Source organism: Pseudochaenichthys georgianus, chromosome 4 (genome assembly GCF_902827115.2).
Source record: "Pseudochaenichthys georgianus chromosome 4, fPseGeo1.2, whole genome shotgun sequence".
Lineage (NCBI taxonomy): Eukaryota > Metazoa > Chordata > Actinopteri > Perciformes > Channichthyidae > Pseudochaenichthys > Pseudochaenichthys georgianus.
In genome coordinates, this window is record NC_047506.1 from 24,293,943 (window position 1) to 24,311,014 (window position 17,072).

The following is a 17,072-nucleotide window of genomic DNA, read 5'->3' on the forward strand; positions in this document are numbered from 1 at the left end:
CCGAGTAGACTCCAATGGACCATACTGTTGTATGTGTAAAATAAAAAGGTTAGTTGCAAAATCTACCATTTTTTTATTACACCAAATTAAAAGATATTTAAAAAAAACAAACAAGACTTACCTTCCGTTGCCAAAAAATTCACTCTATGTCCATGTTACACTGGAGTAATTTAAAGTCCATAGAGGTCTCCCTGTCTGGCTTTCTCCGAAGATAACACAATAACTTTGCAGCATCTCTAAAGCTCACTAATAACACTATTTTCTTATAATATGTACATAATAAAGACTTGTAATGTGTTGATGTTTGTATTATTATAAAAATAGGAATTGCTGAGTTTTAGAGGTGCTGACAGTCAGATTATGTCAGTTCCTTTATCTCTTTCACTCATCTTCAGATCATCTGCTTGTTCATTTATTACCAAAGATGATCAGCTTGATTGCTTTGTCTTCTTTATTGACAAACAGTGCATTGTAAATGTAAGACTCAGGAAGTTAACAGCTACAAACTCACACACGCACGATATACAAACATTGTACTGTACACGGAGGAGCACACGCACATTATATTACACACACACACTCACACCAGCGAGCACACACACAGATGCACGCATACTCACACGGTATATTACAGCATTATAGTACATTACAATGGGCTGCTCCAATAATAAAAGCAGTAACACCTATAACAGTTTCAGGTAAACAGAGAAAGGCAGACTACAGCTGATTACTGAGCTGTTCTTTTTTCAAGAGAAACCAATACATTACACACATACTGAAAACAATGGCAAGCAATAGGAAACAAAATAAATTAAAATTAAATAAAAGTAGAAAAACACTTTTTTCTGCATGTGTCTTTAGCCAGACTGTTTTAGTTATTTGATCAAACACTGTGAATGACCTAACACATGAAGAACACAATACATCTGCCATTTGTGGGTAAAGAAGACCTTGACGTTCACAGTTTTGGGATAAATGCTCTCCTTGAAACCACAGAAGGGTTTGTGTGATTTAATGTACATCATCAGGAGACGCAAGTCAAAATGTTTTTGAGAAAACATGCATCTACTGTAAGAAGAAAAGTGAGCTGTTAGTCAGTGGAGATACAGAGTGGAAGCAGAGTGAGTTGTACAGAGAGGCTTGAGCAGAAGAAAGAGGATGGCTGGGTAGAGCAGGGAGAGAGGGAGACAAAAAAAGAAAGAGTAATCTCTCCACACTCAGCCTCATTTTTATTCAAACACCAGTGTCGAGCTCTGCTTCACCCCCTCCTTTTCCTTCTGTAATATTTCTCCTCTGGCCCCATCTATTCCATATTCCCTTTCCCTCTTTCCCTCTCATCTCCAGCCTCACCTACCATATCTATTATACCAGAGCAACAGGAGAGGAGAGAAGCCTCCAGAAAAAGAAATGCCTTTAAAAGATGAATCCACCCTAAAGCACTTAGAGGTGGTGACACACCTCACATTTCTCTGCCTATTTTGTCGAATATTGTTACTTTTATCCCATTCCGTGGTTAATTGGCCAGACACAATGTAACATCATGTTGTTATACGCCCACCACAGATACAGTGGATTCTGAATGGAGTTCTCTATCTTACACATCTGCAGTAAATGTCAGGTCTGGGTGTCAGTCCCTCAGTAACAGAGAGCAAGTGCTTTTGTCTGCTGCCATTTGTACCACTATTCAACTGTCGTCCCCATTGAGTGGACACAGATACATGCTAACTTTTTTCAGAGCAGCACGTTTCCACAAAGGTTCCTGTAACACTACATCCACACGATTATGATTATGTTATGTCAAAATAGAAGCATATTTCTATCTTTTCTTTTATAGGGGATATCCACCTTTAATCATGACAGTAGCTCAAAACAGTGCTGTATGGGGATGTGAAGCAAGAGGAGCTGTTTTGGGTGCCTCTTTGTGCATATAAAAGTCCCATTCCTTATTCTAACAAACGCAGGGATACTTTATCTTGGGTGGGTTTGTTAGCTACCCTATCTCAAGAATCCATGTGCTATTGCATCAAAAAAGGATTCAAGGCGGTCTAAAAACAACTCTGGAGATGAGTTAGAACGCTTGTTTCACTCGCATTCATAAATATGCTTTATTCAGGAGTGGATATTTGTTGGTTTAACACAAGGTAAACTGTAATTGGGGTAACAATATTTATCAAATTAAAGGTTATTCTTCATTCATCTTTTTGCAAGCTCACATGCATAGGAACATGCATACATGATATGAAATGGTTTCACACTACTGTAATCACAGATGGTGATAATGTACCAAGAATGCTGCGATAAACTAGATACAAGTAATGAAGAACACTGGGAAATCAAATCTAACAGATGTCCTGAGTCTTATAAGGATATATAGTTTTTGTGATACCTAAAAGAGACAAACGATATGCCTTGGTGCTGAACACTGAATACATGCACAGATGCAAATTCAGTGACCATTAACAACAAAATAATCATATTTTTTGGACATACTTTCCCAGTGTGATTTAGTTTGTAATGTAGCATAGGATGGCACACAGCTGATGTCTGAGAACTATTTTTAAATCTAATAACGGTCTACAGTGAAAAAGCACAATATATGTGCGTAAAATAGTAATGAATAACAATTAGTTGCAAAAATGTCAAGGATGGAGTTTCATTAGAAGCTTGGCGCTTTGAGAGTCTTTGATAAAGCGCTATAATAAATAAGGATTATTATTATTATCTTTCTAACTAAAAACTCTCCATACAAAAAGAGAAGCACTTGAAAAGCTTGATGTCAAACTCTCCACTTTTAATAAAAAGGATTACAAATGTAATTTAGCCGTGAACTAGGAGACGTGTTGAGGCATTCTGCAATGATATTATCAGGAAGCCTCTGACATCTTGCTATTATTCATTGCCTCAAAGCGTATCTCAATGTTTTTTGTGTAACATCTTATTTACTTTCACAAACAGAACACTTTTAAAGCATTACATTATATGCTCCTTTCTTTTATGGGTTGGATTTAGGGTGGATTTCACTTTTAATAAGCACTTCAGGAAAATAACATCAAAAAACTATTTATCTCAGGAGCGCTTATAAAGCACTTAATCTCGTATTAATCTTAGTATATAGTGCAAGATTTACCAATCAATTATCGCATTTTATGCAGCAATGTAAAAGAAAACCTCACATCCATTTCCTGAGTTATCCTCTCTGTTTGTGCTCAAACCAAGACATGTCATGGTATAAATACAAAGCGAACTGTAGATAATTCTCAAACACTGACACAGGGTCAGGTAACCCTCTGAAAGCTTACATCTAACCTTGGTAAATAGAGGAAAATAGAGCAAAGGATAGATTAATCACACTTAGCTAAATGCAACATAATAATTGTATAAGCCTGTCTGGGATGATTGCTTTCATTTCTTCTGCATGACATTATTTTTTAGATGGCGTTCAATATGAGGATTTGGGCACACTTGCATGTATCATCTTGCTCTCTGTTAAACCCCCGATCCACTGTTTCTGCTCAGACATTTATTTACAACCATTATGCCTCTGAACCACTGACACCCTCCCAGTTGATCTCAATATTTCCTCATAAAATGTTCAATAAGCTCTAGTTGCCGGGCAACAAATGCAATTTTGGGTAGCCCAAAAAAAGTGGCACATCTTCTCGGGGATTCTTCAAGTCCCGCCAAATTATGTGTGACGTCATTGCGGGCACAGCGCTCCAGCTGCACCGTTCAGGATCCCAGCATCTGCATGTAAACGCACGATGGCGCACACAGCAGCAAGCTCAGACAGCGATGACAGGTTAATTTTGAACGTGTCTGAGAGCTCATATGAGGCTGACGGATCGGTTTATGTTGTATCTGTTAGAAGTTTAGGAATTAGGTGCGTCAATATGGGCGATCATACGGTCATGTAGCCAGTGGTGGACTGGGACTAAAAATCATCCCGGGACTCTCGACCGGCCCACTTCGGTACCGCTAGTAAATTGTCAACGGGGGGAGTGGGGGATGTGCTAGTGACTTATCCGACCGGCCCACTTCGGTACCTGCCAGTCCTCCACTGCACCCAGCCCACGTAAACTGTCAACGTCCATGTTGGTGTACTACAACTACAAAAAGCATCGGTTTGTTTTCTCATCAGGAAATGCAGACCGGCAAAAAAAAAAACGATTTTTAAAATCATCATCCTCACGATCATTTAATGTGTTCATACGTTCGCCGAATTGACATGAAAGCACTAATAAATGTAGTTTCATCCACTTGAGTTTACAACAAAATAATCAATTTGTTTTTATATCACATCTGATGGGAGGAAATTCAGCAGCTCTCACTCCCGATTTTTAATCCTAATGTAATCATCATCTTCACCACGATCATTTATGTTTATGTCGCCGAATTGACATGAAAGCACTGACAAATAGGAATATACTGTAGTCAACTTCATTAAAACGTTATTAACGTGCCTAAACTCAGTAATTCACCATTTCTACGCATGACAACACACTTTGTCCGTGTTTGGCTCTCTCGCCGCACAGTGAAGCGTTCCCGCATTGACGTCACTTCCGGCTTCCCCCAAAACTTCAAAATGAGTCGAAGGAATTTCCCCGCGATGTTCGAAATTATTGATATTTATCGGAACAGTATCGCACCTTCTTTTTTAAACTGACGGTTCAAGATGACTAGTAGCCCAATATTCCATTGCACAACAGTTGTTGGGAGGCTCTTTAATACTGTCACTTATTTTGTGTGCATGGCTCTAAGGGGATGACAACTCAAAATCACAACATCCAATCAGGGCTGCAGACTGGTAATCCTCGGGATGTGGGAGCAAACCCATGACTAGAGGTTTGGGCTGAAGGCTTTCTGTTGTTTCACAGCTGGTAATCTGCTCAGCGCTCAGATAAAACAGATTAGGCATTCTTGATATTACAGTGTGTCAGGACCGGTGCATCAAACCTCGCATTTCCACACAGAATCATGACAAACAAGCCTCTGATTCCCTTCTTGACCCCTCCAGCATTTTACTATCTTTTCCTGTTAGTTCCCCTTCTCTGACATGTCTGAAAAATCAATCATTGTTGCGTGTGAACGAGTGTTGTGTAAAGGTTGCCGTCCACAGACGTGAATAGGTCACTTCATGTCATTTCATCTGCAATCTGACACAACAATATTAATCACTGATGTCAATCTGGAGGAAATGTGGCTGTCACAACAGAATCTAACAACATGGGACGTGTTCAGCAGCCAGAGAATGAAAAAAGGAGTTGAAACAAAGGCCCCTGCCTGCCTGCTGTAGAGCGATTACCATCTGGACGGCGGCCATACCATCTTTGACAGAAATTAGATTTGTTTCACGCGTGAACAGTACATGAGCATTGGATTTCTGGTTTGTTCTTGTGTTGTATTAATGCCTGACTGGCAGTCGGCTTAAGTGTTTGCAGCCAAATCACAAGAACATTGGATGGGAATACCTTTTCAGCCTTTCAGGATAATCTGGCCACCGCTGTTTCTTCTCAACAGGTGCTCCTCAGCAGCTGGTAATGACTCAATATCCACAGTCTCCTAAGCTGCTTTCCTCTTCTCCCACACTCTCAAGTTGCTTCCCAGATAGGAAACAGACGTATAACACTGCTCTGGTTTCATATTTCTTTATCTGATTTTGGTTTCCTGGTCTATAATTGCCTTTACTCAGAGGGCATGTGCGCTGATTGTAAAACATCATCCATAATGAGTAACCTCTGAATTAAGTATTTTAAGTAGGCCAATTTTTTCAAGCTCTCTGTGAAAGGGTTTATCTTCTTTCTTTTGCTGCATAAAAAGGAGTAAAACACAGCACCATGAAATCTATTTTCTTTTGTCTGCGGTCCACTTTAAAGTTTGTTCCAGTGATGAGTCAGGCAGAGGAAGATAATCATAGAGAGCTCACAAAACACCGAAACACAATTAATTGTTTGATGCTGTAGAGAAAGTGAAATAATGAGCAAATGGGAAATACAAATCCCATATCATAATATGTACAGACTCTTCAATATGAAGATAGATTCAAAAAGTCCCATTTAACTTTTGTCTCTCGTCTGGATTCAAATTGTAGCAATTTTCACCAACACACTGAAGCAGTCTCAACGAAACGTTATGGAGATAAGACCGTCTGTGAGGGCTCTCCGGAAACACTGTTTCAAAAGACTCTTTCTCAGGCTTTTTGGCCAGTTTGTGTTTCTGTATATCAATGTCAGTTTTCTCTTCACAGTAGCATGTTTGTGAGATTCATAGTCCTCTAATCATTGATCCTTGAATCAACCAGTCAAGCTGGTAAAAACTGATCCTCCACAGAGATGTGTGGTGAAAAGGGATGGTCAGTTGGGATTGTACCCATTACAGTGAGTCCAGACACTATTTTCTGCTTTGTTTTTCCCTCTTGCTTTTAATCTTTGTCAGTTTACTAAAAGGTGTGAAATGGGTCTGTCCGTCGACTCGTAGTCATGAGGCCACAAAAACAGCCACAGTGATTTAAAAACATGTAGAGTGGTTTATATCCAAGAGTGGTGAACAAAAGTGAATGAGGGTAAAACAGACGTGTGAAGAGATGACAGCCTGCTCGTTCAGACTGTACACTCGTCAAATATTTCGTACTGTATCACTCCTCTGTGGTTACACAGATTCCGTAGGAGACTGGTCATCGATGTTGTGCCTCATCGACTGAACACTGGTCAGGATCTTCTTCTGGTGTCCAGCTAGAGCCACTCCGATCCTCTGAAGATCTCTGCAGAAACACAGACAGAGGAACAGATGACGTCTCATTAACATTATAATCATCATCATATCAACTTGGCTGCTTTTTAACTACATTTAATTTTCTGACACTGGTTGCATTTCTGATCATTGGAGTTAGTCATTGCAGTCAGATTTTCTTGGATATGATTACATCGTGATCCTGGTTCAGGAGGTTTTCACCAGGGGCCAAATGGTCATATATAATATAATAATTCATATATAATGTCCACTAATCTCCAAACCAAACCGGCTGAGGAAACGTTTAGAGACAATGCAATGCTATGTAAAAAATCAACACTACAAAAGGAAATATTCACTTTATGACTCTTCATAGGATCTACAATTAGCCAGAATGTGTCTGACAAAGTTCAGTTTTAGTGTAGTTCCCTGCAGTTATATGAAGGTTAAAAGAAAGAAAAAAAGAAAATGTCATTGTGTTGCTTAAATCTGTGATCTATCCATTCAAAGTGTTTAAAATACAGTCCACTGGCATACAGCCAATACTGTATGCACTGATACTATGTGAAAGCATACTTAATTAATCCCTGTGGGGAAACCCATTCTCTGTGGTTGACCCGCAGTGCAGCGCACAGGGACAGACTCCAGGTCTGAGACTGGAGCCTCGGTCACAGATAAAGGCTGGGGCAGGAGACACATCTCAGCTCTCAGACAGCAGGAGGGATGCTAGTTTGCCTCCTATGCAGGCTTGTTTAGGCATGAAAAGCCACAATGGACACACAGTTGAAAAAGCAAACTAAATGCATACCTACAGTAAATTATACTTTATTATAGTAAAACTACCCGTTTTTCTTTAAATGGCACATGGTACAGGCAGAGAAATGCGGATTACATTTTCTTACTTTTAACACATTCCAGGAAAGAAGAGGGGAAAACACCACGTTTGTGAGGTGTGAGAAATATCTGCAATAGCTTAAAAAACAATGTCTTAAACATCATCCTTGAGGACGAGGCGAGGCTGCTTATTGTTACGGCATATTTTATGACAGTTTATCAAGATATACAGTATGGTCTTTCTGGTGTTGCACTAGGTATTTTATATCACATTCAAAATAAGAGGAAATTAGATGATTCTGAGAGATTGTTCAGAGAGACAGACAGGCGTACACATGGACCAGCAGCCAGCCAACCAGCTGCCCTGCCAGTTGTCTGACTAACAAGACAGACTTGGCAGGTGAACAGCGTGAGACGTGCTGGAAAGGCAGACACTCAAAATCAGAGAGGCAGTAAAATGAGTGGACTTACTCGGCTGTGATATCTGTGACGAGTGGCAAAGATGTGAAGCCGGAGCCCAGGAAGGAGTCTCTGTACTGGGTCATCTTCAACGCAGCCAGCCAATCCTCCACGGAGCTCACGCTGCTCAGGTCTGGAGCCCCGCGGTCTAACAAGGGATGATGGGAAGGTCTGAAGGCAGTGGGTACAAACAAAAAGACAAGGAGCCATTAGAAAAAAGGAAGAGTAGAATTGTGTATGTAAATAATACAGTATTATTAATCTCTTCTCACGCAGGAGGGAAGTTATTAGTGCCGGTTTTGAGGGATGCAGGATTGCGTATCATTTTGTCCAACATGCTGACGAGATCGGGGAACTTTGGTCGCGAGTTCCTGTCTTTCTGCCAGCAGTCCAGCATCAGCTGGTGCAGCACTACGGGACAGTCCATGGGCGCTGGCAGCCTGAAGTCCTGCTCGATGGCATTTATCACCTGGAACACAATGAGGGGGGGAGGGGGCAAAGAGACAAACCCACTGAGTATTAAAAGTCGACTCCCAACACATTGTTTCTGGGTTTTATCATGAGTAGCATTTTCAGACGCAGAGGGAAGCTGTTTAAAGCTCACCTATTATGCTATATTTTAACAATATATTATAGGGCCATATCTATACAAAACATGTCTCTGAAGTGCTTTGCTCAAAATACCAAACAGATCACCCAATTAGCCATGCCTCATACCCCTCAATTTCAGTCCTGTTACAAAAGTGCTGATTCTGGGTCCGTAGCTTTAAATGTAAGCGAGCTGCTGCTGGCCACGCCCCTTTCCCCATGCAAGCAGTGAGCTCTATTAAGAGAAGAGTGTCTACTCTACGGCAGAAACTCAGCTAAACGCTGCCATGATTAAACGCCATATTATGTTCCAAAGCACATCAAGGATTATTTCTGAAACAGTATGGAGCTCAAACACTTTCTCTCTTGTGGGTTTACCACAAGGTGAGTACCTTTTATATCCGGCTTTTTTACACATATCCTCTCCAGTACAGCGTTAGCTCTGAATGTTAGCGATGCTTGCTAATGTAAACACAGACCGTATTACTTCCAAACATGTTGCGCATTGTTTCCGATACAGCAACGTTTCTGATAGCGGTTGGGCCCGGGGGCGGAATGTTGCCAGGAGTTCAACCTAAAGCCAGCCCACATTTTAGTAATGTCGTCATGACCGCAGAAAATCTGGATCAGCTCTGTTGTACCCTCGTTTTTAGAGATGTAGTTAAGGAGGTAAAGAGAGAGGGTTATATTTTCAGACACTTTGTGAGTATCCTTACACACCGGGGACACATATTTATGTATAAAAGACATACAAAAGTGCATTTTGCATAATCGGTGACTTTTAAGCTAAAAACAAAATCTCTGGTTTAAAGAATGTTAATACCTGCTTATCGGCAAGCAGACAAATGTAGCAAATAGCTGGTGAACATAGCGAAGCATACAACAAGATGTTTCCACAGATCCAAATAAATGCTGATGTTTCTTTCAATCAAATGGATGTGCAACTTCAATGTTAGCAACTGCTAACACATTTATCATATATAACTTTATGAGGTGATTATATGTCAATGTGTTGATGCAGCTTTTCTCCACAGCCCCTCTGTGCTTTATGTTATAATATTAAAAACACAGTGAGAGGGCAGTAAACACATTTTACGGCTTCTTATTATATTACATTATATATTCTTTTGTATTCCAGGGGTGATGGAATATGTTTATAATTTTGAGATGGATTTTATCAAATCATTCAAGGATTTGACGCTGTAAAGTGATTTAGTGAGCAGAGTCTGTGGGGAACTATTGCAGTTTGAAACTGGATTCAGGTGTAGAGGAGTGTTGGCCTCCACCCACACCCCCATAACCCACACCTTTTGATGAGGAGGCAGAGAGGGAATAAGAAGGAACCTAGACTGCATCAACAGCAGTTTTGGAAATCTAACAGCCATTTTTCCACACCCTTGGGTCCTATGGTGGTATTCTACCGTTTTAGCCCACAATAAGGCGATGTGTTGTTTCATATAATAGAAAGAGATACTGTTAGCTGGGGCATCTAAACTCTCATTTATTTGCATACATTTATGTACACTTCCCATTAGGGCTGCACGATATATCGTGTCGTGACGATAATCACGATATGCGCATGTGTGATATTCACATCGCAGGACGTGCGAGGATTTAACTTTTTTTAGTTTTTTTTTTAGGACTTGCGATATTAAAGGTGGGGTAGGTATGTTTGAGAAACCGGCTCGACATACACTTTTTGTTATATTCCATGGAATGCTCTTAACATCCGATAGCAATGAATATCTTAAGTGCTATGACAAAAAATCCATAAAAAAATGTCATCTGTGGAAGCCGTAGTACTGTAAAAAGCACGACCAATCATTTTAGCCGGCCCGGCTAAAATAACTGGATGGCCTACCTGCCTGTCAGCCTTCCATCTGTGCACAAACTTATCTCGTGCCCTCATTGGTCATGTGTGCGTTCGTGTGTGTTGGAGGAGGGGCTCTGTAAGGAAGTGGCAGATTTTTTCCGGTTGTGTATTTTCAAATTCTAGCGCACTCGAGCTGGTTTCTCCAAAATTACCTACCCCACCTTTAAGTAGGCAAATTAACTCAAACACGTCATGTTACAATTATTTTGCCGCTTGCTACAAAAGGAAAACTTGGGTGGCTCTCATGTCAGGGGTACTTGAGAGAATGACATGCAGGCTCTGCATGCACAGCAAACCACCAATCACAATCAAATCTCCAAAGCAAACATAAAAAGGAGTTTCATGTGTTTCTCCAGGGCAGTTCGGCTCTGCTAACCGAGCTAGCTCAGCTTGTTGCTCTGATAACTTAAGATCCAGACGTCCGTGACTAAAATCCTTCATCCGGTTAAATATAGTTAAAAAAATACCAATTGTATAGCATTAAAGTTTAAGAAAGGATGGTTTGCGGGGAAAAAAACGCTCTTTTCTTCAATTCCTGTAGGTTTTCATATCGCAATATATATCGCAGGGGGGAAAAATATCGCAATGTCAGTTTTTTCTCGTGCAGACCTACTTCCCATGCAGTTAAATTGGTCCAATATGTATTTCAGTAAAAATAAAATGATATTGACATAAATGGGACAAAGGACGCACTTTCTTTCTGTGTGTTTCAATTATAGAGGGGACAAAATATTAAGAGATGTATTTTCGTCATCAGACCTAAATTGCACAAACCATGGTTCTATATATTGCTCAGGATTTCAAAGGATTGAAAGAGGCAAACATATCCCAGTCTCTTACTGCTGTTTAGGGGACACCTTATATCTGGAGTTTTGATTTGTGAGCTTCTGTTGGCAGAGAAGAGAGAGTCTTCTCTTGTTTCAGCTCCTTTGTGATTTTGAAAGGTGTATTTCTAAAGAAGAATCTTGCCTTGTTCAGCTTTAATTAAAAGCACAACAAAATAAGAAAACTTAAGAGGATTCAATTTAAATGTGAAAACTTCATCTTGACCCAGCGTGCTGTCGCACAATATATCCAGATATTCATCGCTAAGCAGCAGTCTCTGATGTCGAGGCAGGTCGTTTTACACAGAGGAGCTTTTGATTTCATTATTCCAGTGCTTGGCTGAGAAAGATAAGGATTTGTCGAGGCTTTTCTGAGAAAACTTTTAGGCAAGAATTGTGTATTGCAGAGATGAGTACAGAATGTAATTATCCCGAACATCACAGATTTCCAAAACTCCTTTGACTGATTGAGTAACTAGCTGCCTTAACACTCGTAAAAGATATGAAATAAAGGATAAATTGCTGTGATCATTATCTAAAATTATTCGCCCCGTGCCAGTAATGTGAGAATCTTTTTTTCCGCCAACTCATTTATGACTACCTTAATTATGATATTCATAATGTTTAAAACTCACACTGCTGTATAACTTCATTGCTTATTACATTTTCTGTGCTCTTTAAGGATTCAAACAAGATATTTCTTTCAGCTGTTTTCACACATCACCTATCTGCTATCATCTTTCCCAGTGTGTATAAGGTGAACAACATCTCTATAGCATCAGGAATCAGAGCAGCGGTATGGACAACCGTCTGGAGCCTGATAGTCAGCTACAGTACAGTACCATCTAATGTATCCATAATTAGGAATATGAAAAAGTACTACCCAAAGTACATCCTAAATGATTCATTTATGATTTAAGTAAATGCAACCATTTACTTAAATCATAAATACATTTGTAACCCAACGGTTACAAATTAATTTGCCTTCTTAACAAGCATTAGATAAGAATGTAGATGCAACCCTCTCAGCACAGTAAATATGAAGCTTCCCCCAGCAGCAGGTTAGTTTAACAAAAATAAATGAGGTTGCCGTGCAAACAGTGGACTCCAGGAAATCACTGCAACTGGTCAAGAAATAGTCACACATTGCAAAACCCCCATTGTTGTTTTGTATAATTATTGTAAACAAATACTTTTTGTACTTATTTCGTGCGCAAGAGGTCCGTACATTTGACAGGTCTTTGTGCCAAGCTTAAGTTCATATTGTGAACGTTTTCATTCTTTCAATTTTGACCTTGGTTGTCGAATTTAACGACTCTTTGATAACTGATACCTTCCCGTAGTTTTTCTAAAAGCTGTCCTCTGAGCCCTACATCAGGGTAAGCCAATCGTATCCTAAGAAGGCAGCTTACATCTTAATATAAGTAAATGTTGTTATGTTAATCCAGAAGTAAAAATACAGGGAGTTATCTTATTAAGGTCAATAAAATGTTATTTTCCAAAGTTTTATTTCCTGCTGGTCATTATTTTCCCATGATACCACATTACATGCACACCTGCTCATTATCTTCCATAGTTTACCTGTCCTGCAGCAGTGCTCTGACATGTCCTATACTGCCTTCCTGACAAAATGTGCCATTCTTTCTTACTTGATTACCTCTGCCTATTTATAAACTTTTTCCTGCTAACTTTTTTCCTCTTGGACGTGGCTCTTGTGTCCTTGCTGTTATTGTTGACCCAATTTCTTTCTTTAAATTATACTTGTTCTGCCTGTGATTTTGAGCTTTTGAGGCCATATCTAAGCTGATGCTCTGTCTGTGACTGTACTGCTGCTGCTGCTGCTGCTGCGTTTTCAGTGACATCTGCCTTAAACAAAGCCAAGTGCAATAGAATATCTTGAAATAATACTTCAAAATGTCTTTCTAAGCACTTCCAATGAATTTAAAGTTACCAGCCCGTGTCATTATTCGAGTAAGCCTCCCGAACAGGAAACTAGGGGGATGCTGTGCTTCTGCCACTGTAAATTCAGCACCGGGGATTTGTCTGCTCGCTGCCTGAACTCTAGTTGACCCCGACACACTTCGTGCCGCATAAATTCTCTCCAAGCAATGCTGTCAATCAAAATAGCAGCGAGTGTAGTAAAACATCACAGGTCTCTTTCATGATTAATTCATGTCTAACACAGCACCTGTGGTGGCTCTGCTGACAATTTCACCGTTCCGTGATCTTTGAAATCGCTTATGTGTGTGTGCGCCTGTATGTGTGTGTGTGCCTACATGAGTGTGGTTCAGTGTGTGTGTGTTATGTGTGAGTTCAGGGTGTGAGGTTTATGCATAGTTAATGCCCCAGCAAACCCTCGTTAGCTATAGTGGTAACACACACTTTCCCCATCATTATACACTGTCTGTGCCATTATAAAACTGTCTCTGTCATTATACTGACTCTCTGCCATTACCGCTGCACAGACGGCTTCTTTTGCTGAGGAGCAACCATAGGGGAATGAGGGGGGAAGCAGCAAAGGGGGGAGGTGAAGAGAGACGGCAGGGGGGAGGTAAGAGACGGGAGGAAGGTGTGAAATATTGGAAATAAATGGCTGATGTTGTACAGCTAGACATGGAAACCGCTCTCTGCTGACCCATATGGGGGTGTGATTTATTTTTATTTGTTAAAATGTGTGTCTGGTATTCAGTCCTAAAGGGCATCTCACCACTGATTACCCCTTCATTAATGGGAAAGCTAACAAGAAAGGAAAACTTCAGATGCAGTACACTTTAATGAGGTTGAAAGCAGATTACAAATGCTGGAGCTGGGTGTCTTCAAATGCAGTCCACGAGGGAAAATAGGACAAAACAGCTCCAAATATTTCATTAAAAGGTTCCCTATTATACTCTTTTTCATTAATATATAATAGGTCTCAGATATATACAAAACATGTCTCTGAAGTGTTTGGCTCCAAATACCAAACAGATCATTGAAGCATCCCATAATCCCCTCTGTTTCAATCCTGTTTCAAAAGTGGTGATTCTTACTTTAGATGAAAATAAGGAGCCCCTCCCCATGCCCCTCTGAGAGATATTTGGTTAAGAATAACACACTGGTGCTCTAGGAGGAGATTCAGGTGATAAGGTGGTGGGGGGGGGGGTTACATTGTTTGGTTATTGGCTAATGGTTGCAAAACCTAGAAAAACAAGTGGCCAAAATCTGATCAGCTCATTTTCAGACAGGTTTTTATGTAAATGGTTCAGGGCAAAAGGAGAGCAACTCTTTTTTCCAAAAATAATTCAGAAATTCTTTACACAGAGGAGAGGGGACACATGTTTATGTATATAAGACATGAGAAAGTGGATTTTGCACAATAGGTGATCTTTAAAGGAAGTTACCAATCACGTTTTCCAAGTCAGCAGGGTTTGGTAAGGTTTTTTTCAGCCAAACATTTCTTTTTTGGAGGCTTGCGTTATTCCAAGGTTCCTCTGTGTCAAAGCCATTACATCTATAGTTTGTAAAATGGGATTTGGAGCGCTTTGAAGTGAGTTTTGAGTCAAAACTAACTATGATCTGAGTATCACATTTCAGCTAGGTATAGGAACCTAAAAATAAAAAGTGTCAGCAAGCCGATCTTCTGAAACCTCCTTTTCAATGTACTGTACGTGATCCCCTATAGCTTTAAACATTAAAATGTAACACTCAAAAGAAAGGATAGAGGTTTTTTTGTGTTGGTTGTTTTAACACAATAGCAGCAGAGACTGTGCACTTCTTTTTTAAATAATTACTAAAATAGCTAGCCTTAAGGCCTACATGTAATGTCAAATTACTTAATTACATCATTGTGATGCCAACAAAGAAGAAGAGGAATACAAAATAAAAATGCTGCAGAAAATTGATCCCACTGGCAGGTAATTGGGATAAAGATGTCAAGACAATGAGATATTCCCTGAAGAAAAGATCAACAGGAAAAAAGAAACCCCGATTCCTTTTGGACGGATGTTCCAGGAACAAACATTTCTGTGACACTTCAATTGATGTCCTAATTTTCCCTGTGCTTTCCTTGACATGCAGACACCCTGCTGTGAGAGACGGCAAAGGAAACAAACAAGCGCAACCCGAGAGCGCGCGCCGACCTACACCCAACCACAACACAATGAATGAAGCATGAAAACCCCCCCAAAAAACTATCTTTATGTTGCTCACGCACGCACTCACGCACGCACGCACACACACACACACGCACGCACACACGCACGCACACACGCACGCAGTGACTCACATCTTGGTTGCTCATGTCCCAGTAAGGCCTCTCTCCGTATGCCATCACTTCCCAGGTGACTATCCCGTAACTCCAGACATCTGATGCCGACGTAAACTTTCTGTATGCAATGGCCTCCGGGGCCGTCCAGCGCACTGGGATTTTACCTCCCTGTGAGAGAAAGGAAAAAAGCGAGGGTAAGTGATGGGAAGTCTTGGAATGTAAAGCTCCACACTCATGACACAGTACTAAATAGAGGCCACAGGCAGCATGTCATAAACCTCCAGGTGAGGACTAAATATTAACATTATGGTCATCGGGAAAAATACAGAGACATGCAAGGCAAGGCAAGTTTATTTATAAGCACCTTTCAGCACCAGGCAATTCAAGGTGCTTTACAAAAATGAAAGACATTCAGACAAAGGCATTTAAAAACAGTAAAAGATAATAAAATAAACATTAAAAGAAAAACAAAAAATGAAAGACATTAAGAAAATGGCATTTAAAATCAGTCATTAAAAAGAAAAGCTAATAAAATAAACATTAAAAGATAAAAGTTACAGTGCAGTCTAAGATATGAATAGTTCAATTATTTCGGTTCTTGATTTTTAATTTATTCATAGAACCTCCCTTTGGAAATCCGAACATTTCCGTCCCGATTGTTAATTTAGACTGATTGTTTTCACCATGTTATGCTCGCATGACATCCACAATCGGACCCTCAGGAGGGTGTACTAGCCCCCTACTCTGCTTTGCGTTCCATAACAAAGTCTTTAAGTGTTACCTGAACACCCCGTGTTACCAAAACACTATTTTTCACCCGTCGGTGATGTGATACTTGTTCCTCAGTACAACTCACCTAAAAACTGATGGTAAACCCTGGCTACGATGGATATCCCAAATATCCTACTTTCGAGCAGTCCCTCTCATAAATGTCATGGAGAAATTAATTACGTTTAAATTTAAAACATTAAAAGAAAAAATACATGGATAAAAGTTACAGTGCAGTCTAAGATGTGAGTAGTTCAATTAAAAGCAGCGGCAAAAAGAAAAGTCTTCAGCCTGGATTTAAAAGTAGTCAAGAGTTGCAGCGGACCTGCAGTTTTCTGGGAGTTTGTTATAATAACATAATAACTGAACGCTGCTTCTCCATGTTTAGTTCTGACTCTGGGGACAGAAAGCTGACCAGTCTCTGAAGACCTGAGAGATCGGGATGGTTCATCATTTAGCAGGAGGTCAGTAATGTATTTTGGGCCTAAACCATTCAGTGCTTTATAAACCAGCAGCAGTATTTTGAAATCTATTCTTTGACACACAGGAAGCCAGTGCAAAGACTTCAGAACAGGAGTGATGTATGTACATGTATGTGAATGCATACGGTTTTGAAACGCAAAGAGATAGCAAACAGTACTGAAAGAAAACTATAAAGGCCCTGTCACACTGTCCCGAAATTGACACCCGATGGACACACGAATATGGAATTGTGAATTTCGCACGAAGATGGCCCCGAACCACACACGAAGGC

The 17,072-nt window shown here is 40.2% G+C and overlaps 1 protein-coding gene across 1 annotated transcript in view; it reads right to left on the bottom strand.

Moving 5' to 3' along the window:
• Positions 1 to 455: 455 nt before the first annotated feature.
• Positions 456 to 17,072, bottom strand: part of LOC117445655 (ephrin type-B receptor 1-like) — a 115,708-nt gene continuing 99,091 nt past the window's right edge. The window contains exons 17-20 of the mRNA XM_034081430.2: positions 15,569 to 15,718; positions 8,292 to 8,488; positions 8,032 to 8,190; positions 456 to 6,757 (exon numbers count right to left, since the gene is read on the bottom strand). Coding sequence (XP_033937321.1) covers positions 6,646 to 6,757; positions 8,032 to 8,190; positions 8,292 to 8,488; positions 15,569 to 15,718 — 618 coding nt within the window. The 3' untranslated portion in view covers positions 456 to 6,645. The remainder of the gene's footprint in view (positions 6,758 to 8,031; positions 8,191 to 8,291; positions 8,489 to 15,568; positions 15,719 to 17,072) is intronic.